This window comes from Strigops habroptila, chromosome 9 (assembly GCF_004027225.2).
Source record: "Strigops habroptila isolate Jane chromosome 9, bStrHab1.2.pri, whole genome shotgun sequence".
NCBI classification, from domain to species: domain Eukaryota; kingdom Metazoa; phylum Chordata; class Aves; order Psittaciformes; family Psittacidae; genus Strigops; species Strigops habroptila.
In genome coordinates, this window is record NC_044285.2 from 33,247,265 (window position 1) to 33,274,722 (window position 27,458).

General features: G+C 40.0%; 2 protein-coding genes, 1 long non-coding RNA gene and 1 other non-coding gene across 14 annotated transcripts in view; 2 read left to right on the top strand and 2 right to left on the bottom strand.

Annotated features, from left to right (window-relative positions):
• PASD1 (PAS domain containing repressor 1) overlaps window positions 1–1,855 on the top strand; it is a 97,987-nt gene extending 96,132 nt beyond the window's left edge. For all 7 annotated transcript variants that reach the window (XM_030496631.1, XM_030496629.1, XM_030496633.1 and 4 more), the window contains one exon: window positions 290–1,855. In XM_030496631.1, the coding sequence (XP_030352491.1) occupies window positions 290–451 (162 nt within the window). In that variant the 3' untranslated portion in view covers window positions 452–1,855. The remainder of the gene's footprint in view (window positions 1–289) is intronic.
• Window positions 1,856–2,711: 856 nt separating this feature from the next.
• Window positions 2,712–6,077, top strand: LOC115612436. The gene is made up of 2 exons (XR_003993019.1): window positions 2,712–3,746; window positions 5,994–6,077. It is a non-coding gene; the product is annotated as an uncharacterized LOC115612436 (long non-coding RNA).
• LOC115613378 lies at window positions 5,995–6,101 on the bottom strand. Its single transcript, XR_003993379.1, has one exon. It is a non-coding gene; the product is annotated as a U6 spliceosomal RNA (small nuclear RNA).
• TBC1D8B (TBC1 domain family member 8B) overlaps window positions 6,023–27,458 on the bottom strand; it is a 39,180-nt gene continuing 17,744 nt past the window's right edge. For 2 of the 5 annotated variants that reach the window (XM_030496624.1, XM_030496625.1), the window contains exons 7-21: window positions 26,765–26,932; window positions 25,850–25,999; window positions 22,064–22,214; window positions 20,480–20,694; window positions 19,914–20,031; window positions 18,934–19,219; window positions 17,169–17,298; window positions 14,199–14,297; window positions 12,976–13,044; window positions 12,521–12,761; window positions 11,544–11,609; window positions 11,156–11,239; window positions 10,221–10,277; window positions 9,781–9,878; window positions 6,023–9,446 (exon numbers count right to left, since the gene is read on the bottom strand). In XM_030496624.1, coding sequence (XP_030352484.1) covers window positions 9,036–9,446; window positions 9,781–9,878; window positions 10,221–10,277; window positions 11,156–11,239; window positions 11,544–11,609; window positions 12,521–12,761; window positions 12,976–13,044; window positions 14,199–14,297; window positions 17,169–17,298; window positions 18,934–19,219; window positions 19,914–20,031; window positions 20,480–20,694; window positions 22,064–22,214; window positions 25,850–25,999; window positions 26,765–26,932 — 2,343 coding nt within the window. In that variant the 3' untranslated portion in view covers window positions 6,023–9,035. Of the gene's footprint in view, window positions 9,447–9,780; window positions 9,879–10,220; window positions 10,278–11,155; window positions 11,240–11,543; window positions 11,610–12,520; window positions 12,762–12,975; window positions 13,045–14,198; window positions 14,298–17,152; window positions 17,299–18,933; window positions 19,220–19,913; window positions 20,032–20,479; window positions 20,695–22,063; window positions 22,215–25,849; window positions 26,000–26,764; window positions 26,933–27,458 lie in introns of those variants that run through there. The other 3 variants (XM_030496626.1, XM_030496627.1, XM_030496628.1) reach the window with 3 other exon arrangements.

The window sequence follows — 27,458 nt, forward strand, 5'->3', positions numbered from 1 at the left end:
TCATGTCCAAGTAGCTTTTGAAGTTCTCCATTCCTGCTGGGCTTCCCATGGGGCTGGTAGGGTAGATTTGTCCTGCTTCCACTCCGTACTTTCCAGGCATTGTTAGTCATGCTGATAGCACCAGCATCGCAAGCTGCTTGTCCACAACTCATACCCTGATGGGTAGAGGTTACCTTTAGGACTTGTTCCTCACGTCCTGGTTATGAGCCTTAGCATCAGCCCTGCAGCAAGAGAGAGAGTGGATGGATGAAAGGGCAGGTCTGACCTGTCCCTTTGTGTCTCCCGGCAGATGCAAGGTCCCGAGCTGGTGCCTGGGAGCCCAGCACAGCGCATTCTCCAGCCACCCCACACGCCACAGCAGAACCCCCTGAGTTACTTCCTGCACCCACAGCAGCAGAGCCGCCACGCGCAGGGCCAAGCCTCCGACCTGCCCGAGATGCAGCTGCCCTGAGCGCCGGGTTGGACACAGAGAGCACCTTGGCTGCAGCCACTGCACCCCGGAGTGCACGGAAGGTTGGAGCAACGGGTCGGGTGAGGCCAGGCCCTGCAAGGAAGGTCGGTGGCTAGAGGGATGGTCCCCACCGGGGATGGATGGCTCCAGGGCACCTGATGTGTTGGGATTCCTACATGATACTGCTCTGGCAGCCGTATGTGCCCTTGCCCAGCACCGCAGAATGACTGGAAGGCAATGGCTCTCTGGCTGCAGAGAGGTTATTTATTGGGTCGCCATGAAGATATTGCTTTGCGATGGAGAAAACCCTTTTCCATTCAGGACTTCAATGCTGAAAGTCACTGTGAATTTAAGCCCAACGTTTGGAGCACATACACAGACTGCACCGGTCTGCAGGATGCTGTGGGATTACCATGTATATAACTCATTTCGCTGTAGTAGGTCCATTGTGGATTTTTTCCCCCCTTTTTTCTATACCTCAGTCCCGCGAATTTTTGTTTTCCAGAAGATTGGATAATGCTGCTAATTTAACGTAACACCACTTTTGCCTGAATTTCTTACTGTTGTTATACCAGCTCACACCACAGCTAGTAAGGTACTTGTCATGTTTTATTTTGGTTAATAAGTGCAGATAAATTTATATGTTTTTTACTCCCTATACTTGTAGCCAAGTATTTTTCAGGTTACAAAGAATCCTTACTCATTCTTTTATTGGCTGTTTTGTTTCTAGTGACGTAGTTGTGTATGTTTCTATACATGAAAACAAACAAGCAAGCAAGCATAGAACAGCCTGTGATGGCAAACTTTGTGGTTTTGCTAGATCATGTTTCTATTTGGCCAACCTGAAACATGTGATCACAAAGACACAAGAGATGTTACAAGTCCGTAGGGTCAGCAATAAATTGTATTTTTGTAAATTGTCACTTTTAAACTATAAGTTTATATTTATGAATTGAAAAAAAAACCCAACCCAGTTTATTCCTCAGTGGGTGTGTAGTTAAGTGTCCCTACTCTTTGTGTCTTTCCAAAGGAAAAATGAAAATGTACGTTTTTGAGGTGTTAGTAGCCGAATACTAAGTTTGGGCACTGTTAGCCCAAATGTAGGAGATTACTATAAGCTTTGCAAGAAAATGGCTAGTTAGGACCAGGTCCATCTAACACCTAAGCTTCATCTGGCAGTCAGAGCAACGTTTGGGGCCGGGTTAGTTCGTAACTTCTGTGGAATCCAAGCAAAGTGTGCTTTTTTTTCCTTTTTTTTTTTTGTTTGTTTGTTTGGTTGGTTGGTTGGTTTTTTTTGTTTTGTGTTTGGTTGGTTGGTTGGTTGGGGTTTTGGCATTTATTTGCTTTTTATCTTGTGCAAGCCGCTTTCTTGGCTCTTGGCAACATCGCAGCAGCTGGTCGCTGGTACTTATTGATAGAGCAGCCTTTGGCACAAGCAGCCCAAGCAGCAGGGGGGAAGTGGGAAAGTTAGCATGAAAAAAACCTGGACATAGCTAACAGTACATGCACCTATAGCTAGAGATCTCTGATGCTGTAGATATAGCTCTATCTATAACTAGCTTCTTGGCTTTAGGGCCAGATGTGAGTGCTCGGGCTCAGTGGCAGGGGGACAGAAAAACCTGTTTCAAACAGGTTGCAGCAGCCCGGGCTTCCCAGCAAGCTCAGGAGCTGGAACAGTGACAGCCTGAGCCCTTGGCTCTTAGAGCCGAAGTCCTGGGGAGAACCAGGGGTCCTTCCTGCCCCAGCATCACATGAGGGGCCACAGCAAGGGCCAGCATGCAGCCTTTGAGGTAGGAAAGTATTTATTTTTATTTTTAAAGAAGCACTGTTACTTTTAGGGTCTCCCCTCCCATCCTAGGGCAGTAGAGTTGCTCATGAGGTTAGGGCAGGAGGAGCGGCTATATTTTGGGGGATTGTTTTGCGTTTTTTCCTTCCCTCTAACCTTGGCGCATAATGTTAGCGGGGAAGCAAACACACACATTTAGGGCTCCATTGTTGTGCACAATTTGTGGCCCACTGTGGCTGGCAGGAGGGAAAGGCCATGCATTTCCCTGTCTTGCCCATTAAACCTGCATCGCCCCAACACACTACCATGGCTGTTCCACAGTGTCCCATTGCAGTACATGAGCCCAGACATGGTAAGTGTCAATCAATCGGAGGTGGTGGTGATTGTGGTCTGGGGCTTGGTAGGGAGGTAGCCAAGGCAGAGTAGTTTGCTGGCATTGTTGTGGCTTTGAAAGCATGTCAAGTCCAACAAAAGCAGGTTGGGAAGGGGTCTGGGGGGAGGTGGGTGTGCCGGATGGGACTGTGCATGGACACAGCCCTACTGATGGCAGTTCTGGGCTGCATAGACAGGGAGGGAGGGCGGATGTGGGGTGGTATTGCCACCCCTGCTCGCAGCCTCGCAGCACGGAGCACAGGAGGTTTGCAAGGATGTTTACATGTTAGATTGGCCTTGCTAAAATGAGAGAGCTAAAATGCACTTTATCATGTGTGTCCCCCTCCTCTTATTCCCAGTGCCCACCCCAGCCACTAGCCCAGCTGCTGGCCAGCAGTGGGTGGCTGCTCGGTCCCAGGCACTGCCTCTCGGGTAGAGCCATGTTTTCCAGACATGCTCCAAAAGACGAAATCCCATAGTACCTTTTTGGGGTTTACTTGGTCCCTGCTTGGTCTGCCTCCAGGCTGGGGAGAAGCTGAGTCAGGGCCATGGGATTTTTGCCTTCTATTGTCACTCATTCTCAAAAAAATATATGAATAAATAAATATCTTTATTCAGGTTGATTTGTATTTGTTTACCTCAGTGTTAGCAATGACCTGTGTTTTTGAGACCCATTTGGAATTGAGGGTTGCTGGTGGGTTTGGTGCTTACAAGAACACATATGTGTGACTTGTTGGTGACAAGCAGTGGGTAGGAAAGTGACTGATGCCACCTGTGTCAGGTTTCGGCTCCAGTGTTGGTGTCAACCTATTAGTCATTCTGAGGCTTTCTAGTACACAAGCACCTATATACTATATTTCTCTATATAGATATATAGATGTATTTTTAATATACACATATGTGCATGTATGTGTGTATCTATATAAAAATACATATATATAGGCCACACAATTCCAGACCTCTGAAAACACAGGCAGCTTTAATAAATAAAAAGTCTTGCACTTTTAGCATATTTGTACATATAAGCTAAAGCCTGGTGGGTATAATCAGGCTGGTTTGACAAATACAGTGAAAAGTTACTGTATATATTGTATATACTCCATATAAAATAAGGAAAAAAATCTTAGTATAAATCTTGTTTTATTTTATATGATGTCAAATATAGATACCTTTATAAATGTTACTATTCTTAAAAGTATTTTGTAATGGAAAAAAAGGAAGTGTCTTATGAAGATGAAGAGTAAAGATTTTATTCTTGTCTTGAATCTACGTCCCTGCACACCTCCATTGAATGGGAGCTGTGCATTTTGACAAGCTTTAAACAGATTGTACATAGCATTAAAAAAAAAAAAAAAAAGAAAAAAAAAGGAAGAAATAAAATACTACTTGTAAGAGCTCTTACACAAAGTGTGCTGTTGTTATTCCCTGGGTCCACTGGGGATCAGGAGCTGCAGGTGTATAAACAGCTGAAGGGACAGAGGCTTAAGACAGAGGCTGGGATTTCCAGTGCCAGAAGCAATGGAGGCAATACTTAAATTAGAAAGAAAAAGGCCTCATAGTCAGTGTAGACATGTCTATGCACTGTAAATGCTTTAATTTGAGTGCAAATAATGAATAACAGTACTCTTTCTGGGCTAACCCACTTGCTGTCGTGGTACTGAAGATGACTTGACTGGACCCAAGGCCAAACTAGTCACAGGCTTCAAAATCTGGGTCTCCTCTTTGTTTTTCTCCACTTCTGGGGAGGTTGGCATCCTAGCATGGTTTTTGGCTTGGTCCATCCTTTGGAAAATACTGACTAAACTTCAGCATGGCTTTAACATGACCAGTGTTCTTGAAGGAACGTCTGAAACAGCCCATCATGAGAAATAACAGTGCCTCAAATATAGATTTTTATTTTCTTAAGTGAAACAAATTTTTATTTAACACCCCATTTGTCTTACAGTACTTCAACATACAATACATTGTATCAAAGCCAACCTGCCAACAAAAACCTGTGTTGCCTTCTTGGTAAAGTGACAAGGCTATAGCAAAAGAAAAGACAAAATAGCCTATTTTTCTGGAAACAAACTGGAATATTACTGTTTGTTTTAGTCCAACTGCGATCACAATCAAGACCCCTGTATGGTACAACTAGATGAGCAAGTCCTAACAAAAAACACACAGCTACTTTTTAGTCACTATGGCAGCAAACTTTTTTAAAAATACATTATTTTCTAGCCATTAGAGTGATGAACAAGTGGCTTGTTGCTTTAGGAATGGATGGAAAGAGAAAGAGCTTTTTCTGAATCACATGGCAGTGACCATTTTCATGACCTGGGAAATGCTACTGGTTCAGTTAAAGCAGCTCTGCCCGCCATGGTGGAAAGGGCTTGTATTTTTATTACTATTAGTTGAGCTGTTCCCTCACCTCGTGTGCCCAAGCCCTCAACTCGGCGCACAAAGAGGTCAAGCAGACTTTTGGACCACCAAGGGAACACTGCAAGTCTGCTGGCCACCCGCCGGGCTGACAATTACATCTGACAAAAGGCACCTTACATGCACAGCGACGCTAGGAATGGCCTAACCAGTAGGAAGGACTGTGCAGCATGAGCTAACAGCTATTGAAGAGGTTTGAGGGTAAAAAACCATGGCATAGGTGCCAAGTCACACTGGTTATAGTGCAGCTGGTAGTGCAATTTTAAAACTGTATAAACAGCATCACTAGTTTTAGCAATCTCTATCCTACCTACAACTATGTTGTACTGAATGATGCACATTCATTTATCACCTATGACTGAACTTCCCAGAAAAACAAAACAATTTCATGGAAATGGTTACAGAAAAAAGCAACACAGATATGTGAAATGACACATCAGTACTCACTCACTTAACCACACTGCTTCCTGTTCATGAATGAACTGCTCAAAGTTCAAAAAGCACTTCTAAAAACTTCCAAGTTACAATCTGAAAGGAAAGTCCCCCCCCAGGAAGTAGCTGAGTAATTCTGGGTCAGATGCTCTGCACCTGCCAGACTCCCTGCCAGCACTTCTGCTTAACTCCTGCTATGCATGGCAGCTACCCTGCCACAGAACTGTGCACACTGGCAGTGGCCCCATGCAATGGGATGTGAATCTGGGCTCATCTTTGCATCACCAAGAACTTCAGATGGCCAAAGCACTGTTATCACATGGCCGAGATCACTGCTCAGGTCGGGCTGGGTATCGGTCGGCAGGTGGTGAGCAATTGTATCCTCTCCCCTTGTTATTTCCCTTATTGTTATTATCATTGGTGGTAGCAGTAGTGGTTTTGTATTATACCTTAGATACTGGACTGTTCTTATCTCAACCCGTGGGAGTTACATTCTTCTGATTCTCCTCCCCATCCCTCCGGGAGCGGGGCGAGGAAAAATATGGAACGCTTCACGAATTTGCGTGTCATCCTTGCGCAGGGGCCATGCTAATCTTCTCTTTATCGTTCCAATTTTAGCATACGTGCTGCCGAAGAGAGCACAATCAATGTCCCTCGCTACGCAGGGCTTTGAAGTCAAGGCATCACCCTTTGGGACTGGAGAGGGGAAAAAGTTTCTATTGCTCTAGCTCCCCCAGTCGCAGCTAAACTGGGTAACAAATATATGCAGGCTTAGCTCCACAACAGGAAAGGAGCTAGCCCCTAACTCCAGATTTAGTCACAAGCAAAGCACAATACTACAGCACACTGTGGAAGCAGCCCAGCACACACACCTCTGGGTCACGCTTTTAGGAAAGAGCTGGTGTTTTCTACATTAGACCTCCCCAAAGGATCAGCCATGATCCACAGGCTCCAGAAGGAAGAATCTGCCAGTCAGGCAGTTGCCCAAGTGCCACCAGCCTGCTGGAAGCAACCTTGCTCCATCCTTGCTGAGTCTGGATGCCTGGCCACTCTGATTAGTCTGGCTGGATCAACATGCAGATGTATTACAGGAATGATGTAAAGACATTAACCTTTTTGGGAAAAAAATAGAAACAAATTGAACAGAAAATCCACAGAGTTAATGAAAGTCAGTGTTCCCCTACATATCCTAACTTCTCACCTTAAATCTATTTCTTAATATATATATATATATGCTGGTAATCTCTCTTCATACATAGATACAATAGCAGATGAGAGATACTACACGAGTGGTAATGACTCTACTGTCTCTTGGACTGACACTAATAGAAAACAGTATTTTAAAAAGGTGCTCAGTTCTGCACAACCAAACCAAGTCATGTCACAAGGCCACTGTATTTTCCAAGTTCCTTCAGTACAGTCTTCTGTACTTAGAAACTCAACATCTTGGCTCTCAAACAAGAAACGTTACTGAATTTCGTATCTCTGTGCTACCTTGCTTAGCAAATAGTTCATAGCTTTGACTACTTGAAATTAGGAACATCCCTCATAAACCTGCAAAAGCTTTTTGGATGGGCAGCTGCAGCTATTCTCATGAGGCTCCATTAATTTTGGCACAGCTATTTGCAAAAGAATTCACTGAACAAACCTTATCTGAATACGTCCTGGACTAGAACAACATCATCTGCTTTGTATTTCCAAAAACAACATTAGAAAACAGTGAGGAAATACATTTTAAAAATAACACAGTGTTGCCCTACTTTGCCTCAGAAACATATCCATATGAATGGATAAATTAGTTTTTTCTATTTTATGCATAAAAATACAAATCAGTATTATATTGTACCAAGTGTAATTATTTTGTGAAGGCTTCTGAAAAAACCTTCCTCATTTCTCACATATATGATATAGTTTTTTGGAGTTACTGTTCATTCAATAAAACTTTTTATTTTACATTAATACCTGAGAGTATGGGGGAGAGTAGAAGAAATAATTCACAAATTCATTGCTCCTGATCAAAACTATTCTTTAGAAGCAGCATGGGAACTTCAACACCAATTGTAATGTTGGTATTTCATCAAGTGCTTGTAACACAAGTCAGAATTTCATTTTATTCGTCATTCATATTAGTATTGCAAGAAAAGTGTCAGTGAATGCCACCATCCCCATCCTGCTTCTTTACAAAAAACATGCACAGTATAAAAATAATGCTGCTCTGCAGAGGAGGATTGTCATACAGGCTTTAGAAACAGCCTTTTTTAACTACTTTAGCAGTGTCCCAGTTTATTTTGTTGTCGTCGTTAAAATACAAGCTCTTCCCCCTCTTTCTTTAAACCCATTCTAGCACCAGCTACCAAAGGTTCAAGGCCAATCTTTACCAGCATTAATGCTGGCAGAGCTTGCCTGCTGTATAATTTTTTACACATTAAAAATGTCAAGTCAGATTCCAGAAGATATTCTTGTTGCTGTGAATCATGGCAGATATAGAAAACATTACAGCAGCAATAATCCAGAGAGCTACAGAAAAGAAAGAATAATTACTAGATTGAGGTATGGACTCAAGGTAGACAAAGAAGCAACTGCAATGTGTCCCACTAGCAGTTCAATAGTCAACATTCAGCTCACCATGAAGCAGCTAAAGATGGTCTGTGTTTGAGCTTCCCAAACGCAAGCAAAACTATACATTTCATCAACATGCTCCCCAGAAGCCAACAATGGCTCCTCTTGCAAGATGAATGACAACCACCACGTGGTCAGACAGATTAAGCCATTGCTTTCCCTTGATTTCAACAATCTATACTAGCTTTTGCATCCATGTGCAGGCTGGCTAACCAAACAAGCCTCCATTCTTTTCACCTGTATTGTAGGAAGATTGGTGCAAAAGTGGGAAAGACAACTCACATATAGGCTGATCTAGAAGAGCAGGAAGGCAGTTGTTGCAAAAACTGAGATGTGGGCTGGGAGAATGCAGTCTGCAAACTGCTGACAAGAGGCTGGAATCCACAAGAGTCCAGAACCATCGGTAACACCAAAGCAGAGGAACTGAGAGCTGGGCAACTTTCTTCTCTAACCTCACGCTCCTGTGCCTACCATAGCCTCTATTCTTACTCTTCACCCTGCTTTGATCCCAGTTCATATGCAGGTTTGGAAATAACTAATTAAACTAATCTGGAAGACAACCTCTAAGCTGTCGATACCTTTTTTAAGTAAAAATGGCTGGAAGTCATTCCTTTTATCACAGTAATAGAAATCGTGTGAGAGCACACACTCTAACAGCTGTCATTCAGACAGGTCTGCAATAGGTCACAGCCAGTATTTCCAAGCAACGTTGCATATTTTAATAACATGGTAAAGACAGTTTATCATTCAGTCCTTTCTTGGAGTGAAACTTATGAACAATGCAAGAAAGTGATTGTGCTTCGAACTATTTTTATTTACATTACATACCAGTACTCTGATATTTAAAGCTAACTCTTCAAACTCCATTCCCTGTGTAAACACCAGACTCAATTTCCATAGCAACAACCTTCATTTGTAAGTGCTTTATGTGGTTAATTCAGTCAAAGGTAAAGAAAATTACATTCTGGTTCTTGCTTTAAGCTGTAAATTTTTAGCACTCTCTATTTTAGCTTTTATGTCATGAGGTTTCTCGAAAAATCTCACAAAGGCTGGCTCATTTAGTAAGGATGCCAGAATCTGCTCAAAGGCAAAAGACCATTCATGGTTCCCTCTCAAACTCTGTTCTCTACTGCCTTCAGTCTGCTCAGAGCTGCTTTCCTCCTGCCCTTCTCTGGGGATTTCTGCAGGCACCTCCATAATGGCAACTGGACTTTTGACCGGTGATGTGGGACTCTGCAGTCTTCTCACAGCTTCTTCCATTTTCAGCAGGAGGCTGGTAACCACCGCTATAGCCCGATATAACAGTTCCTCCTCAGGATCGCCATGGAACAGATTGTACAGAGTTTTGGAAAAGTGGATGAACTGAGACTACAGAGAGATACAGAGGAGACTATTCAGAGAACAGCAATACAACAGTCCTGTTTCACTGCACACTGTGATCTTAGTCCTGTGCCTGCTGCTGCTAGGCACCTGGTTCTAATGACAATATGGGTGTGGAACAGCCCTGATAAACCTAAGTGTGTCTGAAAGTCCCTCTCTTCATAAGCTTACAGTTACAGCAGTTTAAAAAAATCACAGTCTAATGATTAAATGTGAAGGTCTGAAATACAAGGGATCTATAAACCCTTTAGAAAACTATTAAACAAATATAACATATAAAGAGCACTCAAAACCAGACTTAAATAAGACTCAGGCAGTTTACCTGATTCATTCTTGGCAAATCCTTAATGTTTTCTTCTTTTTTAAGAAGTTCATCTTGCCATTGCTTCAGATATGCCTGAATATCAACCTTGCCCTTCCCTACTTGACAAAACAAGAAAAACAAAACCAAAACCAAAACAAGTGAACAAACGAACTAAATGCTTCCCATGAGGGATTATAACAAAAAGAACTGGCATCGCCAATGTCATTCCTTCTCAGCAGAGTGGTGAGGCCAAGGATCAGAGTTCACATTACCGCTTTGCTCCCCAGGGCTATACTTATGAAGTGGATAATGTCAGTGCTACACCAGAGATGATGTTACTCACTACACACTATCCCGGCTCTACTCCCACAGACACACGGCTGCTAAATGTCACTACGCACTTTCCCAGCTCTACTCCCACAGACACAGAGTTGCCAAATGCCTCCAGGATTCTTTACCTTTTTCTGGGCTGCTCTTCAAAGAATCACTTTCGAGAGTATCCCCAATGGATGAAACTACCATTTAGGAGGAGAAAAAGAAGAAAGAGTTATTTATTTGAGAAAGGACGACCAACAGGTGATTTCCTTTCATCAAAAAAACCTTCCTTAAGGAGCAAGACCCTCACTATCTCCTACATTCTCAACACAGATTAGGCCAAGAAAAAAAACACATGGTAAAATTTGTATACCTTCTAGAAAAATAGAAGCCACCATGAGGCTGGAGACCACAAAAAACCTGGCATCAGTTATATCAAGTAAATATCTTCATAATGTTCATGGCCCTCGTCCTGAGCAGTGGTAAGAACAGTAGTCATGTATTACAGATAAGGTATTTTTGGATAGTTTTTAAAAAACAAAAAGGTTCTGTCATCCAAAGAAGTAAAACCACACAACTTTCCAGAGTATTTTATCAACTCCAGAAACCTAGACGCCACAAAACTTCTTTCAGCTTTCTTGGTTTAAAATGGAAGCAAAGGATTTTGAAACGCTTGGTATGTGCCTCAGAATAATTATAGATTTGGATATTTTATTTCTTGAGATAGCAAATACATCAAATTTGCCTTGATTGCAAAAGTGAAATGGCCTTCACTTCAAAAACCACTGCAACAGGTTGTACGCTATGCTGAAAAATGCTGATCAAATACACCCCCCTACTTCCTATTTCCAACAGCTGTGGCCTTTGAATTCAATCATCAGATCAGCTATCCACAAATTCCATGCTACTTTACGAAAATTTAACTATCTACAGAAGATCTTCAGACAGTTCCGGTTAGCAGTGACACAATCTACTGGATTTATTAGTTTTCAGAAGAGAGCTCCCCATTTTCAGCATGAGATTATTAATACATTCCTTCCAATATTCTGCAGGCAAAGCCTCACACTCTGGAGCTTACCACTGAGTTGGCTGAAGTGGATCAGTTCTTCTTTTGAAAGATCACCACCTTTGGAAGGGCTCAGAGATTCTACTTCAGTAAAAGCTGCAATAAATAGATGAATAAAGTGGGTTTGGGGCTCCAAAGCATTACGAAAGCAGTGATAAAAAGCAGAAGCTTTGTACAGACAAATGGTCCCTACAAAGAGAAATGGTGTTGGAGCAGATTAAGTCCTTCCCAAAGAATACATGCCTCTGGAAGAAATACACATCTGTATTACAACTATTAGACTGTACCGTACCCAGGACTGGTGACAAAAGGAAGAAAAGTAAAGCTAAGGAAAAAAACCCGTGTAAAGATGATAAAAGCCAGGAACAGCCCTCCCCAAATGCCACCACCTCTCACTTACCTGGAGGGATATGCAATTTAAAAAGAAGCTTGAGTTTCTCAGTGAAGCTTCTGTTATACACGATATCTGTTTGAGGAAAGCAGCAAGACAGGCTGTTCAAATGAACCAAACTTTAAAACACACTCTTAACCTAAATAAATACAACCGAGGGTAGCTGGAACTGGACATGTGTTCTACCTCACATGGACTATAATTAGAGATGAAGCTTAAAGGAAGGCAGTATCACCTGCATCTGAGCCTGGGGTTTGCCTACACTGAGGAAAGAACACTAATAATATCTATGACTTACTAAAATTAAGCCACAGCACCAAAAAGTATAGGACTAATGTCTTCTCATCACTTTCTCTTAAATTTTTGTTTCCTGAGCAATACAAATTTGAAAACAAGATGAAAGGAACAGAGTGGTAAATTAAGAAAACTTTCAGTTCCCCAGATATATAAGGCATTGGTCATCCTGCACGATCTGTGTACAAGATGGCTTAGTAAGAGGAAGCATTTATCATCTACCAAACAGGCTGGGCAATGAGATCATATCATTTCCTAATTGCCTGATATTTGGTGGTAAAACCATATTTAAATTTAATCTCAAATAGGAGATTATTCTCCAGGGGATTAACGTCTCAGGAAAGATACTAGCTTGTAAAGCCTTGTGTTAGCTAGTCATAGAATCACAGAATAATTAGGGTTCCATGGTGAAACACAGACACAGAGAGCACAGTTCCCTAACGTAAAGCCCTTATCATTTACTTAAATAGTGTCACTCCCACTCTCAAGCTTATCAATACACTTTTGAGCATTTTGCTTGCCATTTAAATGACCTTTGCATTTAATGTCACATGATAAAAATCAGACTGTTTGACCCTAAATTAAGAGTTTCCTTAAGCTCTATATATAGTGTATGGAAGGTGATACACCGCAGGACTACTCCAAAGATGGAGTTCCCTTGTGAATGTGCTACATATGTGTTGTTCTCATACCAAGAACACAGGCAAATTGTTTGAAGTTTATAAGGCCATCAGAGCTCTCATCCATCAGTCTGAATGTCCACAAAGCCAGTGAGTCTCTGTTTGCACAGTGTGACCAGGGGCTCAAGAGATGACAGAGAACCCTGAATTGTTGGCAGTCAATCCGATACTGCTCCAGATATGGTAGACTGGCATCATGATGTTGCAAGACAGGACTATTTACATTCCAGTAACAGGAAAGAAAGTGCTCCCTCTGCAAAGGAAAGATAAAATGTCAGATTTTGTGAAACAACAACCCTCTCTGGGTAAAAGATGTGGGAAGTTAACTATGTAATCTGATTTAAAGCTGACATGTAAAACATATGCTGAAGATAGCTTTTATCTCAATTTGTTAAAACTATCTCACACCCACAACACAGTCCACCATTAAGATTGATGTTTGGTAAGTGAAGAAAATGGCACATGACCTTGAATAATTCATAAAGCTCTTCAAGATCACTAGGACTGAATTTTACATCCTGGGACACAACACGTAGCTGAAACAAAATTAAGAGAAAATTAATTAATGAGTCTTCCCTTTCTGGAATAAGCCTGTAGGATAAAGTTATGAGAGACTTCACCTTACATTAAAAGACACTTGAATATTCCAGGTTTTGGCACGTTACAATTAGGAATAAGAATAAAACTTCTTTTTAAAAGCAATCAGAAGATTATACAGTGAAAGAAATTCTCCCAAAAGAAAGGGAGCTTAAAGCTAGTCACATTACTTGCATCCATGGAGCCTACACTATGAAAAACCCAGGAGATAAAACTCATTTATATGATAGAACATATAGCTTCCTTTATAATGGGCAAATCACTCTTCAGCTCTCAACAGTGAAGCTGAATCGTCACTTTTTAAATAATAATAAAAAAATTGTTAACAGCTTTTTAAAACAAAGTTAGCTACAAGACCAGGTTCCATCTTCACAGTATGTTTTGTAAAATGAAATACAAGTTATCACCTTAGCACAACTAACAGCATTTAATATCTGTCATACTGATTTACTAGAGAAAGAAGCACTGCTCGTTAAATAGACTAGTATTATCATGTGATTTTGGAAATCAGCCACTGAAGAAAACAGGCAAACAAAGGAAGCACCTTGCAACCTCCACCTTCATTCGGGAGTATGAACTTAAAAGGATGATACTGGCAGCTGAAGAGCTATCACAGAATGCAAGCATTACCAGCCATCCACACACACCACAGACAAAAAGCAACCCTTTTTGAATGCAGCATGATAACCTCTTCAGTGACTGATTCCCAGATTCAAGTGATCAATCGTTTTACTGCAGCACTGTGGACATTTCGCAGTGTCCTAAGCCTCTAAGAGAAATGCATTAACAATTTCGCAAGAGCAGGTAGAAATTTAGGTCAGTCTGTGCCAATCAATGCTAAGTGTCAGAGATATGCCAGCCTTCAGAAGTTGTCTGTGATGGAGTTGTCTCTCTTGTAATGAGACCAGAAGATCATGCTGTGATTCACAGACAGAAAACATCACAGGCCAAACCTCAGCTAACAGATGCACTGCAGGCATGAGGGATTTCAGTGTAGAAAATTTTGGCCCTGGTAAATGCAGCTCTTCTCCTATTTTCCAAAAGTGAACAAATTTCATCAAAGGGAAGGGTTTAGCTCTCCCAAGCCACTCACCACATTCTGCTTGGTTGTAGCTTCTAACGCCTGGATCACATAAAGCCTGTTCCTGCAACGCATGCTCTCAACATCCTCGTAACGAATATCGCCATATCTCTAAGAAGAAAAGCATCGCTCCATGAACTGCTGTTGCTAGACACATATAAGCAAATATTTTTATCCTTCTTGCATTGAAGTTCAGTACAGGTATGACACAAAGGAAGATTCCAGAAACTCCAAGCAAAAAAACACTTATTGGAGCACCAACATTCTCCCTAAACAGTGTAACTTTTAAAAGGACAAGTATTTCAAAGAGTGATGGAAAAAGAAACTGGAGTAGTTCACTGTGTGGGAAGACAAACGAAGGGATTTTACCATGTGTCAGTTCTACATCCAGCTCTGCTATTGAATGGTGACTACTGCTGCAGGGTAGTAAATTCTAAGATGTGTATGTTGTCAGGCCTGGAAGTTCAGTCTAGTGAACTTTAGATATTAGCTGAAGTAATCCGTGAACCATTCCTAGCTACCTCTGGAATTTCTGAAGGATAGAGAAAGTGTCTGAACATTGGAGTGAAATAAATGCATTTTATTTAAAGTGGGATCATAGGCAAAACCTGGAAACAAATTCCCAGAGAAATCATGGAACAAATTATTAAACAATTAAAATCTAAATAGAAACACGTAAGGTAAATCAAACCAGACCAACTTCCTTTAACACAATCAGTCAAATTGATTTAATTTCCTCATATGAGGAAAGGTTAGAGGATCTGGTTGTACTGAATCTGAAAAAAGAAAAGATCATAATTGAAAGGGTGAACAACGACAGCAACTAACAGCAACAAGGAATAGCAGAAAAAACTCCAAGTGACTATCTTTGATAATGCTTTATGAGCATCCAAGAGGAAGTCTACTGAATATCAGGATATTTTCTGTCAAGGGCAGAGAAACCCTATAATGGGCTAAAGTTTTTGCAGATGCTCTTTTGTTGAAGAGTTTTAACAGCGTTAGACATTTATCAAGGATGATCTGGGTGTATGCTGGACAGGAAGCTGAACTGGATGACCTGCGGAGTTCTTTTCCAGAACTGTATTTCTATGTTCCTGTGAAGACCACTACCAGCATACTTCTGACTTGGAACAAAGAGGAAACAGAGAGAAATCGCATCTCTGAGTCATAACTCATTCACCAGTCTGGCTTCTGGGCATTGATATTGCACAATGGCCTCAGTAAGAATATAAACAAGATGTATAATCTAACTGTGAATTAGTGTGATGTGATAAAATGATACACATTCTTCCATTCACTAGTTAAACATGACTTCTTTATACTGATTAGATTGCCAAAGAGTACGTCTTGCATTGTGCCTGAGTCATAAAGGCATGAAACTGAACATCATTTTAAAATTCCCTTAATCTCATTTATCTTGTGACTATCCAGGCAAAGGAACATTATCACAAAGAACACTTCTGTTCACTTATTCATGATTTGTAACTAGACCTATCTGCAGAATGACAACTCTCCATTGCAGCAATCTTCCCATTTCGAAATTTGTTTATTTCCATAGTGGTATGAAATAAAACCCTTTCCCAAAACAGAATTGTGTTGAAATTATCTGTCTGTTCAAAATGGGAAGCAGGAAATTGACTCTCACTTTGTATCAGCAGTTCTCAAACAAGGGGTTGTGACAATAGCACTAAAGACATTCACTTTTTAACTGAAGATAAAAATTTGCATCCAAAAAAGGGGCTCTGAGATAGAAATGGGGATATGGGCCCAGAACGGGGCTGTCAACTTGGAAGTGGGAGATTCAGGTTCAAGGATCTGCCCAAATGAAAGTTCAAAAGCCATACCAAATCAGAGGCTATTGCTTTGGTCCAGTCACCTGCCTGCAAAGGCAGGGGAAGAAGAAAGGGAGATTCTTTTGCTCTTTCAGTAATGATTCCACCTCTGTGAAAGCTTCAGCTTAAACTTCAGATGCAATATACAGCACTTCATTATTTACCATCTCTTCGTTATTCTGCAAGTATTCATTCTCCCTATGACAAGACTTACAATAGTTTGCAACTCTTCTTTTAAGAATCTTAAAGTATTTTAAAAACATCCTTCTTCAATATACATTCTTGTGAAACAATACTGACAGCAGAAACACAGACTTTTTTTATGATTAGTCCAATGCTATAGAGACACTCCAAGACACTTGAATTTCTGATTCTTGTCTTTGTCCACCCCACTAAAGGCAAAGCCCTCTTCTCAGTAAAAATCAAAAGAGACAGTTCCTAACGTATACAAATTACAGTTAGTTAATCTTTTCTAAGTCGATTCAGGTGGGCTGAGCAGAAAACTATCTACAAATGGATTAATACCCTGATACTAATCATGACAAGGAAGGAAATGCCTCATGAAAATCTGAGGACAAAAGGAGAAGGAGAAGCTAGAGCTATTTCCTCCCCCATGCGGAGCTGCAAAGCTAGACACTGCAGAAATGAAACTTGCAAACTAAAAGTGCTAAAAGATTGTAACTGGTCTTCCTCACAAACTCATCTCTAAACAGCCATTTAACCCATACAATAAACTACTCAAGTATAGAGTTTCCTGCATGAGTTATGTGAATGTTACCACTATCTGCAGTGTGCAGTAATCAGTCTCAAATTACTAAACACAAGGGCTTAAACGCAAGGGCTGTTTCTGCTATACCCTGTCATTTAGTTGACAGACTGAAAGTGAATGAGGGATGGCACTACATGACCTGCGATGAACCTAGGCAAGCACATTCCAGGCAGTCAAAAAAAATCAAAACAACACAAAACCAAACCTATCTCACAACCTACAAGGTTTTCAGGGAGGCTCAGCAAAATATAGAGCCCAATTTCTTCCAATCTAGACAGATTTTCTACTCTATTTGTACAAGGCAGCTCCACTATCTTTAAGGTAGCCCATGCAACGCAAACACTGCATGGGATGCAAAAACATACCCACAAGAACACATACTTCGTTTGACTCTTGGATCAAATCAGTAATGTCCACTTTTGGATGGTCACTTTTTGTATCGCTGAGGTTGGAGCCCTGCTGCACAGCTGGAGGCAAAGGACTGTCTTTGTTAGTGACACTGTCAAAGAATCTGCACAAAGCAAACACACAAGAAATCAGCAGGAACATATTTTTCACAACAAAACAGTAACATCAGCATCTTCTGAAGAAGTGTGCAGAGAATGAGAAATAGCAAAGAATAGCATGAGTAGCACAAATATGTTGTAATGGTAACAAAGATATACAAACATGGGAACTGCCTAGCCAGAGAAGGTTGTAGAGCTTCTAGCCTTGGGAGTTTTTAAGACCCAGCTAGACAATAACATGGCTGATGTGATCTAGTGCTAGCAGTAATCCTCTTGTGAGTAAGAAGTCACACCAAAGTCTTGCCAAGGTCCCTTCCACTGAGCATTCCTCTAAGCCACCTAGCAAGCTTGTACTGCATAACTGGAAGAAAGGAAAAGGGCCTTGTCCTGAAGTGTGACCAAGGCAATCTTAATTCCTTCAGATGTATAACCCAAGACATGTCTGATCTATCCATCATTCCTACATAACCAGCCTAAACAGATCCATTAGGGAGGCTGGCTAATTCCTTTGCCAACATCCAGGAACAAATATCTGCAGACTGATAGCTTTCTTTTTCTTGAGGAGAGGCAAACTACTGTAATCATTTTTTAAATACACCAGCATGCTGCAGGCTGGGTTAACTGTGCAACAAAGTGTTACAGCCAGAGACAATGTTGAAAGCAAGAGTTCAAAAGGAGTTCATAATAATCATCAAAATCTTGGGTGTCGAGTGGAAATGGCAGCTTGTTTAGTTCAAGTGAAAATTAAAATTACACCACACTTCTAGATTTTAGATGTTAATATATTTGAACTGTGTGAATATGCTCTTACTGTTAGCTTTTTTAAATGCTAATTATTTAAATGAATACAGCTAGGTTTTACAATAAATACCAGGCTGCATGGTCTCTTACTAAAAAATTTCATTTTCCTCATAAACTCTGTAGCTCCTACCCCATTCAAACATGCAGCATTTAAAAGTCTCACTAAAAGGAAATTCTTATTATCAGTTCTTAACAGGCACAACTTGGTGACTTCTATAGTGCAGTCATTTTGCTGTTTTAATACTCCATAATACACAATCACACAGAATTTAGGTGGGTAGTGAAGCAACAACCATGCAAGTTTTCTTGCAATACAGCAGTTTAAAATGCACTTTATGTGGCATATTTGAATTTATTCTTCAAATTCTAATATAGAACAAACATCTGGTCATGATTGTCCTCATCAGGGTTTTTTTGTCTTATTTCTATTTTAAGCCATTAGCAACAGAGAAGACAGTAGCCTAAACTACAAGAACCGAGCTGTAGAATATGTTGTAGGCAAGTTGATGCCTGAACTGTCTGGAACAGTCTTAGTGTGCTTATTATCTCATGAATAAGGAAAGCCACCTTATATAAATGATATAAATTCCAGGCAAAAATCACATTGCTTTTCCTTTAAAATACACAAAATGGCAATAGTTTTATAAGAACTTTAATGGAGGATGGGATTTTCAGAGGATCCAGGAACACTTTCCAGTCAACCCTTCCAGAATTTTAGCCCAAGATAAACACTTAATTCTATTGAAGCCTTTGGAAATCTTGGCCAGATGTCACGACTCATCTATTTGCAATTACAGCAGCTGCTACACAGCACATAGGAATAACAGGTACACTGATACCTGTTGAGAACAGTGACTGCTTCTGCGTCGTCCTTACACATCAGCAACTTCTCCATGTTGTATTCCAGCACTGCAAGACCTAGCTGCAAAATTGCTTTTATTCCATCATAGAAGAAACAGTCCACCACATTGACTGCACTTTCAATAGGCAGCACACTGATAAAAAGGGTAAGGAACCAGGAGAGAGAGACCGAGGAGAAAAAAGTCATGTCCGTCATGTGGTCTGTCAACTGCGGCAGATGAACCCTGATGAGCTCCTCAAACACTGCCTGATCTACCAAGGCACCTGCAGGGAAAGGATAACAAAACCACCACCCAAATCTTAATACAGAGAAGCATACTTTTCTTAGAACACCAGCCAGAAATAAAGCCCCTGTCCTAAGGCAACTTCATTGTAAAAGCAAAGACGGGCCTCGCTGCATGGAACCACTGGCTTCATCCCTGTGTGGAAGCTATGTACTCTATGCGTGGGTCCAGAGCCTTGTCGCATGCTGTAAAGTGTGTTAGCACTTCTGTGGGTACGTGGCTGTTTACAATAATTCTCCTGACAGCCAATACACCCTCTCTGCAATTAGAGACAAACTTCACATCCAATTTTCTTATAGCACATACACCTGCAAGTACTGAGTGTGAGATCAAAGACTAAATCTGGAGCTGGAGTAACTTTTTCCTTTAAGCTAAGTTTCAAACAACTAGTATGAATTGCAGTTTTAATTCCAACAAAACAGTATAATAGTCTGACTGACTACTTCCTGAGTAATTATGCTTAAAGTAATGAAGTAATCTGAAAACTGTATCTACTCCTGCTTAAGGAGGACTTTTGGGACAATCTCTGTAATTTGCATTTTCTACTTCACAATACTGAACCAAATTCAACAGTTTCTCTCCACTGTTTAGCCTTCAGCTCATTCCTTACATTTGTTCTTAATGAATTATCATTTACGCTCAATTTTAGATAGATAAAAAGAGATGGATGTTACCAATGATTCGACGATTGAAATAATCAGGTAGCATCCTTTCACACACAGCAACCAAAAGCCAGAATGCTTCTTCCTCTTTAGCATACAGCAGAAGTACTGATGTCAAAATATTCATTGCCTGTAACGTTTAAGAAGGAAAAGAAGCATTTACAAGGAAAGATGGGGAAAACACAACTGTTGTCATTTGTTAAAATTTGTATTTTTGAAAGCACTTTACAGCATGTTTTTAGAGTGCTAGGATAACCTACAGCCATATCCAGTATAAGACTTTTACTTCTATGTTATTAAAAGCACAACATAGTATTTAAACTACATAAAAATACTTTAAATTGCTACATGCCTAGTAAGACTGCAAAGGCATAGATTAAGTGGACATGACAGAATTTATCAACAAATTCATGTACAATGTAAAAACTTCTGTAGTAGGATGAAATAAGCAAAGGAAGTGAACCACTGAGCAAGAAACCATTACGTATTTATGTGCCTGACTTTATGAGGTGCTACTACACCACCAGCATGAGCTAATATTTAGGAAACCAGTACTAAGAGACTCAAAACTGCTGTACCTGACAATATCCAATCTGGGGATTCCTGTATGCATAAGCTGTAAGAACTCTCCTGAGAGCAGAAATCCCTGTGTCACTTTGAAAAGCAGGATGCTCAGGTAAGGAGCGACGTAAATCTCGTTCAATTTCATCAGTAGCTAAAGTGCATGTTCCTAAGGACTTTTCCACCAACTCAGTGTAATATCCAGGGTTGGATGCCATATCATTTACGGCACCTGCCAATACATTGTATTGCACAGTATTAGAGGACAACAGGAAAGTATTTACATGATTGTCTGCAATTTGTATAAAAATTTTGGTGACTACTGAAGTACCTCATGAATCTCCAGATGTTACTGCAGTAATGTATCAGAGTAATTCTACTGAAATAAATGGAATTACTCTGAAATGAAACAGAAAAGCAAAATAAAATAAGGCTTGAAGGAAATCTAAATCACTTTCAATTATAAAGTTTATTTTGACTTACTTACTTGTTTCATTGAGGGAGGGGGAGCTTCCTTTCACCTACAATTTTGCCCATGTTTTCTTGCAAAGACAATATCTTTCCATTTGTAGAGCTCAGAACAGATTAGAAAAACTAGGGAAGATATTTACCTAACTGATTCCATAATTTTTATGTCAACGCCTTCTGAGACAAGAGATACTGGTCTGGTAAGACAAGCATAGATGCCTATGTAAATGCTCAAGGAACACTAGCAAAAATAAACCTATGTTCACATATCCTCAAAAGGAACTACCATACAGTACGCTGAATGAAGAGTACAAAATGCATTTGTTACGATGAAGAGATCCTCTGGAACAGCAACAAGCTCTGCCCAAGGGAACACAATGTTACAGCTAGCAGATAAGGTCCTGAGTGGCTCCTCAAAATCTGCAGCTTGTTTTCTGAATCTGACACAGGCTTCCTGTATGATCCTGATCAAGTCAATGGCTACTGGTTCTCTAAATATTTCAGTGAATAGGAATAGAAAGAGCACAGAGGTGTTGTAAAGCAGTGTCTTAATTTCCTGGGCCTCCATTTCCTCAAGTTAAGTGCTCTGACACAGGTGTGTTCTACAGAAGAAAGCCACAAAAGCACACTCAGAGCTTGGGTAAGAAAGCCCACAATTCCTCTACATCTCACTCGTTAAACCAAGCAACACCACAGAGCAAAGACCTGAGGCCAAACTGCCAGGAAAACGTGGGGGTTTTTTTTATTAAATGGTACCTCTTTCAGAAAGCTTAAATCAAAACAATTGAAACACAGTCCCACAAACATGCTTATCTTGTTAACAAGTAAAGGTGCTTTGCTGAAAGTAACTATCCCCTGGAACAGTGCGTATTCTTATTTTTCAGTTGAGCTTGTCACAAAAGCAGCCAATGCAGGTTTAATTTGAATCAGTGTAAACCAAAATAATACATAAAATTATCCTTTTCATCATTTTAAGTCTTTCTTCAAAAAGATTTGAATAAATTGCCAGAGGAAAGAGATTTTTTTTTTGTTAGACAAAAGAGCGCTTTTTGTCAGACTGCATTCAGTCAGTAAGTAGAACATCCTCACAGTAGAGTCCAAAAAATGAATCAATTATACTTGCTATGCAATACCTGAGAAGAGTAGCCAGAGCTCTCCTCTTAGTGCCTCCGGGATCCCCCTTACAACAAGGTCTCGAGTCTTCTTAGTTCGAAACATACTGACACCATGTCCCCGTTCGACAAAGAGGATGTTCCAGGACTGTTCTTTCATTTTTTCTTTCAACTATGGAAAGCAGAAGACAACAAGCATTAAGTACTAGAAGATTCTCCCCAGGTTTCAGGGAACAGAACCAAATTTTGCTCTCAGTTATATTCATATAAACCAGAAATGACAGCATTAGCATCCATATTGATATGTGAAATGAATGCTGATACAAATCAGAGCACATTCTAACCTGTGCATAGTGTAAGTTTGACAAACAATACAATCTCCTACATGACCTAGTATTCTTTAATGTTCTTAGCATTCTTTAAAGTATATTTAATATATTAATAATTTTATTTAAAATAAATTCTAATTTAATTAGAATGTCTATACCAGATCAGATGAAAGGTAAATCTAATCCAGAATCCCATCTGACAGAAACCAATAGCAAGTGCCAAAGGACAGTAAGGTCAAGCAAACATCTGCAAAATCCTCCTATGTTTTCTGGCAAACAGAGGCACAGACACAGGCACAGGTCCTGAATTTAACAACAGGCAGCAGATTTTTCCCCGCAAATTGCTTTCTGAACTCAGGCAAACCTGCTGCCTTCTAATTTCACTTGAAGCCCCCTTGTTGCTGTATTAAGACAGCCATCACTCCCTTTCACCTTTTTCAGTCACTCCTAAGTTCAACTTTTCATTATCTCCTACTGGAGAATGATTTCAACAGATAAACAGCAATAGCTGTATGTAAACTAGATTTTCATTTTAAATGAAGTCATCACCACCTATGTGTAATGTTTATTGCTCACTATTCTGCTAAACTTTCTTTTCTGTTTTAAATCAATAGGTAGGCAGCCCTATTTGTTACCTCTAGATTGAACCATTTGTAGCTTGGGTACCACATCACCAAAAAATGACATAATTATCAAAGGACCATCAAGTACTAGGAGTTTAAAGGGAGTGAAACAACAGTGATACAGCAGTAAGACAGCTAACCAGTGCAAGATGCAACTGTGCAGACAAATTCTGCCTTCATAGTTCTCCTGAGGCATTCCAAAAATGCATTGCCAGCATAATGGATAAGAAAATTCAACATCTGATATAATTACAGCAAAAAATCAGAGGTACATTAAAATTTCCTCTTGCAAGACTCTTTTCCAGCTGTCTCTATGCAAATACATATATACACATAAGTTTGTATGATACATACATATAAACAAATCTGCTAATTGTAACTTGGGCCAGTTTTAAAATATCCCATTTTTTGTTGCTGCTTTGTGATAAACAGCACAACATGTCTTGGTAAAGGATAAATCAATAGAAGAAAAAAAAATGAAATTGCATGAAAGCAGTATAAAAGACAACCAGGCACAAGTGGGTGAAGAGAAGGTTCAGATTGCTTATGTGTGGATGGCAGGTTTCTCTGTTGGAACTAGATGATCTTAAGGTCCTTTTCAACCCTAACCATTCTATGATTCTACAATTCTATTCTATAAGAAAAAGTATCTGGCCGTGATGATGCAATAAAATCAAGCAAGTGATTATCTGAAAAGCCAACTCACTGTCAGACACCTGATTAATTACTCTGATATATTAATTTATTTCATTTTCAACATGTCTATGAACTGTTCTTTGCTAACATCAATGAAAAATGTACTAACTCTGATACAGGCGAAGTAATATCCCACAGAAACTCTACAGGCAAAACAGGTTGCATCCTTTTTTTGATTCATCATGCTTCATTGCATTATGTTAGTTGACAGATTTGGAATAGAATGGCTACAAATGCTAGAAAGCACACAGAGCGATGACATGTGTCATGGTTTAAGCCCAGCCGGTAACTCAGAAATATGCAGCTGCTCGCTCACTCCCCCTCCTTCTTCCCTCCCCCCTGTTCCCGAAGGGATGGGGAAGAGAATTGAAAGAATGTAAATCCCACGGGCTGAGATAAGAACAGTCCAGTAACTAAGGTATAATGCAAAACTACCTCTGCTACCACTAATACTAATAATGATAAGGGAAATAACAAGGGGAGAGAATATGAAACTAAAAGAGGAAAAGGAAAAGAAAACAATAAACACAAGTGATGCACAATGCAATTGCTCACCACTCGCCAACTGATACCCAGCCCGACCCGAGCAGCGATCTGGGCCTTCCAGGTAACTCCCCCCTGTTTATATACTGGGCATGACATGCTGTGCAATGGAATACCCCTTTGGCTAGTTTGGGTCAGGCGTCCTGTCTCTGCTTCCTCCAGGCTTCCTGTCCCCTCCTCACTGGCAGAGCACAAGACTGAAAAGTCCTTGATCGGAGTAAGTGTTACTTAGCAACAATTAAAAACATCAGTGTGTTATCAGCGTTGTTCTCAGACAAAAGTTGGAAACACAGCACTGCACCAGCTACTAAGAATGAGAAAAAATAACTGTTATAGCTGAACCCAGGACATTATGACATCAGTGTCATTATTCTCCCACAGTTTCTCAATCTTTCCTCAGTTTATTTACATGAGCTCCAAACAGCATCAGAAGGGAAATCAAAAATCAAGAAAATCTGCAGGAGAATGAAGTCTGGTTGGATTAAGGAGGGAAACTAATAGCTGAAAACACTTATACCCATATAGGTCTTAGCTTTAATCAAATATTTATCAACCAGATAGGATCATTTTACAAACTAGCAATTTTTGACAACATAGAAGCTGACAGTTTATGCATCTGAACTTCAGCAGGACCAGCCATGGAAGTAAAACCTGCTTCACAAAATGAAAGCTGGCAAAAATTCAGACAAAACTGAAGTTACAGGCATTTTACCTGCAGAGTAGAAAGAGGCAAAGACAGTAGAAGCAGTGAAATAGATCCATTGTGAAGTATAAGATTACTAATAAACTATTGATTATGCACCTAAAATGCAACTCAATTTCTCTGAAGCAAAGCAACTGATGACCAGGTGTATGAACTCACACGAGGCTCCAGGGCTGAGACACGGTGAACATTGCCACTGCATTTTCTGTGCATGCAGCAGTAAGATTTAACATTGTTATAGCAGCTAAAGGTGCTGAAAGGAAAAGTAGATTTTGTCTACTTTTGTTCAACATGCTATAACAGCAGAACTTAAAAATCTGGATTCCCTTTTTCCTGCCCAAAGGGTGTTTATTTTCTGATATTGCTAATAGCAAAAATTCCATTTACCCAGTTGTGCTGAAAGGCTTAATTTTAAAATAAAACCTTTCTGTCTTCTTGCACACACTATGGAGAAGCAAAAATAAGATGTCCTACTGCAAAAAACAATTAAAGAAACATTCTCCAGAGCATAACTTTGTTAGATGGAAGTGCAAAAGAATGAAGCAGGGAAGAAATTAAGTCAATTCTCCTTATTCCCAAAGAGTTTGTAGTGACTTTGTATCTTGACAGTTTAGATAGATATGAAACATGTTCACTATCATAAAACAAACAGCCAGCTCTCCCCTGAGGGGTGGAAGAGCAGGAAGAATTAGCTCCATGAAGATAAGGCATATCATTATTAAACAAGAGGAGTAGAAAATTGAACGGAGCCATGAAGAAGCACCCTGTGGACTCCAAATACATCTCCAATGCAGATAACAGAAGATTGGCAAAGCTCCAGAGGAAATCAGCAGCCTTGCTGGAATACATTTTGAATATACTTCAGTCCCTTCCAATGGGATTCCAAAAACTGTTGGCCATTTTATCTCTTTACCATTTTAGAGTCTAGATTCTCAGCATCCTGAGGATGGTAGACAGTCATTAGGGCTTCTGTACTGACAGTTTTGCTGTTATCTTTCTGACCCATTGTTGATGGTCCCACATCAAAATCCCTGGGGCTTTCAGAGGCAGAACTAGGTGCAACCTTGACAAAAAAAAAAAAATAGTGGTAGTTATAAATGCCAAACAATCTTCAAGAAGCAGCACTGACACCACAAACTGTTTTGTTTCTACACCAGCATTGTTTATTAGATTAGATTAGAGGTATTAGATGCAGATTTCCAAAAATAAATGAAAAATGGCAATCCTAGCTCTGCAGGGATGGGCTTTCAGGAGGCTGCACTTGAGAGGTGCACTTTGTATGCTTTACCTCTTACAACTGTCACTTTAGAGGCTACTCCAGGTGATTTTTTAACATTTTTTTTCCAGGGCAAATCTTCAGGGAAGAGATACAGCAACTCTAATAAGTAATGCTCATTAGGGATATTTTGTCATTGCTTTCTTATTCCTCATGCATGAAATTATATATACAGATTTCTTCACATCTAGAAACAACCTTACAATCATTCCATCAACTTTTTAACTCAAATAGTTAGCTGGTAAAACCAACACAGCTACACAAAATTTTACATCAGACTGGTGGACTTCTGTTTTAGTGTGAAAGGTCTAAAGGCAAGAGATGGGAACATGATTTTTTAAAAGATAAAAAATAAAAAATAAAAGACTTAGACTACTCGGAATCTAGAGGTTCAGTAGACATTGTTACCCATCTGGTGTCTAGATTCAGGCTTAAATATAAATGTACTGCATTACACAGCAAAACGCTGACAATACATAAACTCTTAGTAAGACTACACAACCTTATTCCTAGGAACAGGTACCAAGAAACCAGAATTAGCAGAGCAGTTACCTCTGTATTTATGATATGTTGTGGACTTGAAGTTGCATTGCATTTCATTCTGAGCTTCCCCACAAGCTGCTCAAAATTTCTAACCTCTGTGAAACGAAAAGCTGTTTTTCCTTTGGTACTAATGCTGACTCCTCTGTTGGCTGGATCTGCCTTATCCACCCCTGTGACCTACAGAAGCAAGGATACATAAATCAGGCAAGAAATTTTACCAGCTTACCTCTAAAAGAGAAAACCTGTTAAAAATACATGTGTACATGAAACAGTAGTATGAAGCACCACACAAGTAGAATTAGTAACACTAAAGTTCAGTGGTCTGGAGCTGTTTTAGTACAAGGTACTAAGTATTATGATACATATTTTTGAGAGTACCAAAAATCTTCGAAAAAGTTTTCCCAGCTAATCTTATTGGAACATCTTGCCTCCTTCTACCTGCAGAAGCTGTTACTTTTTGTTCTTACCGTCCAAAATCTGACAAAACACAGCTTTTGCAAGTAATTAAATGAAACAAGTTTCACAAGAATGACTTTCTATTGAGAATACCCTTTCAAAGACAGCTGTCATAATACATGACAGCTGCAGCTGATTTTAATTGCCATGATGGAACAGTTAGAGATTAGAACAGCTAATACACTTTAATAATGCAAGTACAAGTGAGACTATCATGAACAGCTAGCCTGACTGCCACTGCTGATGC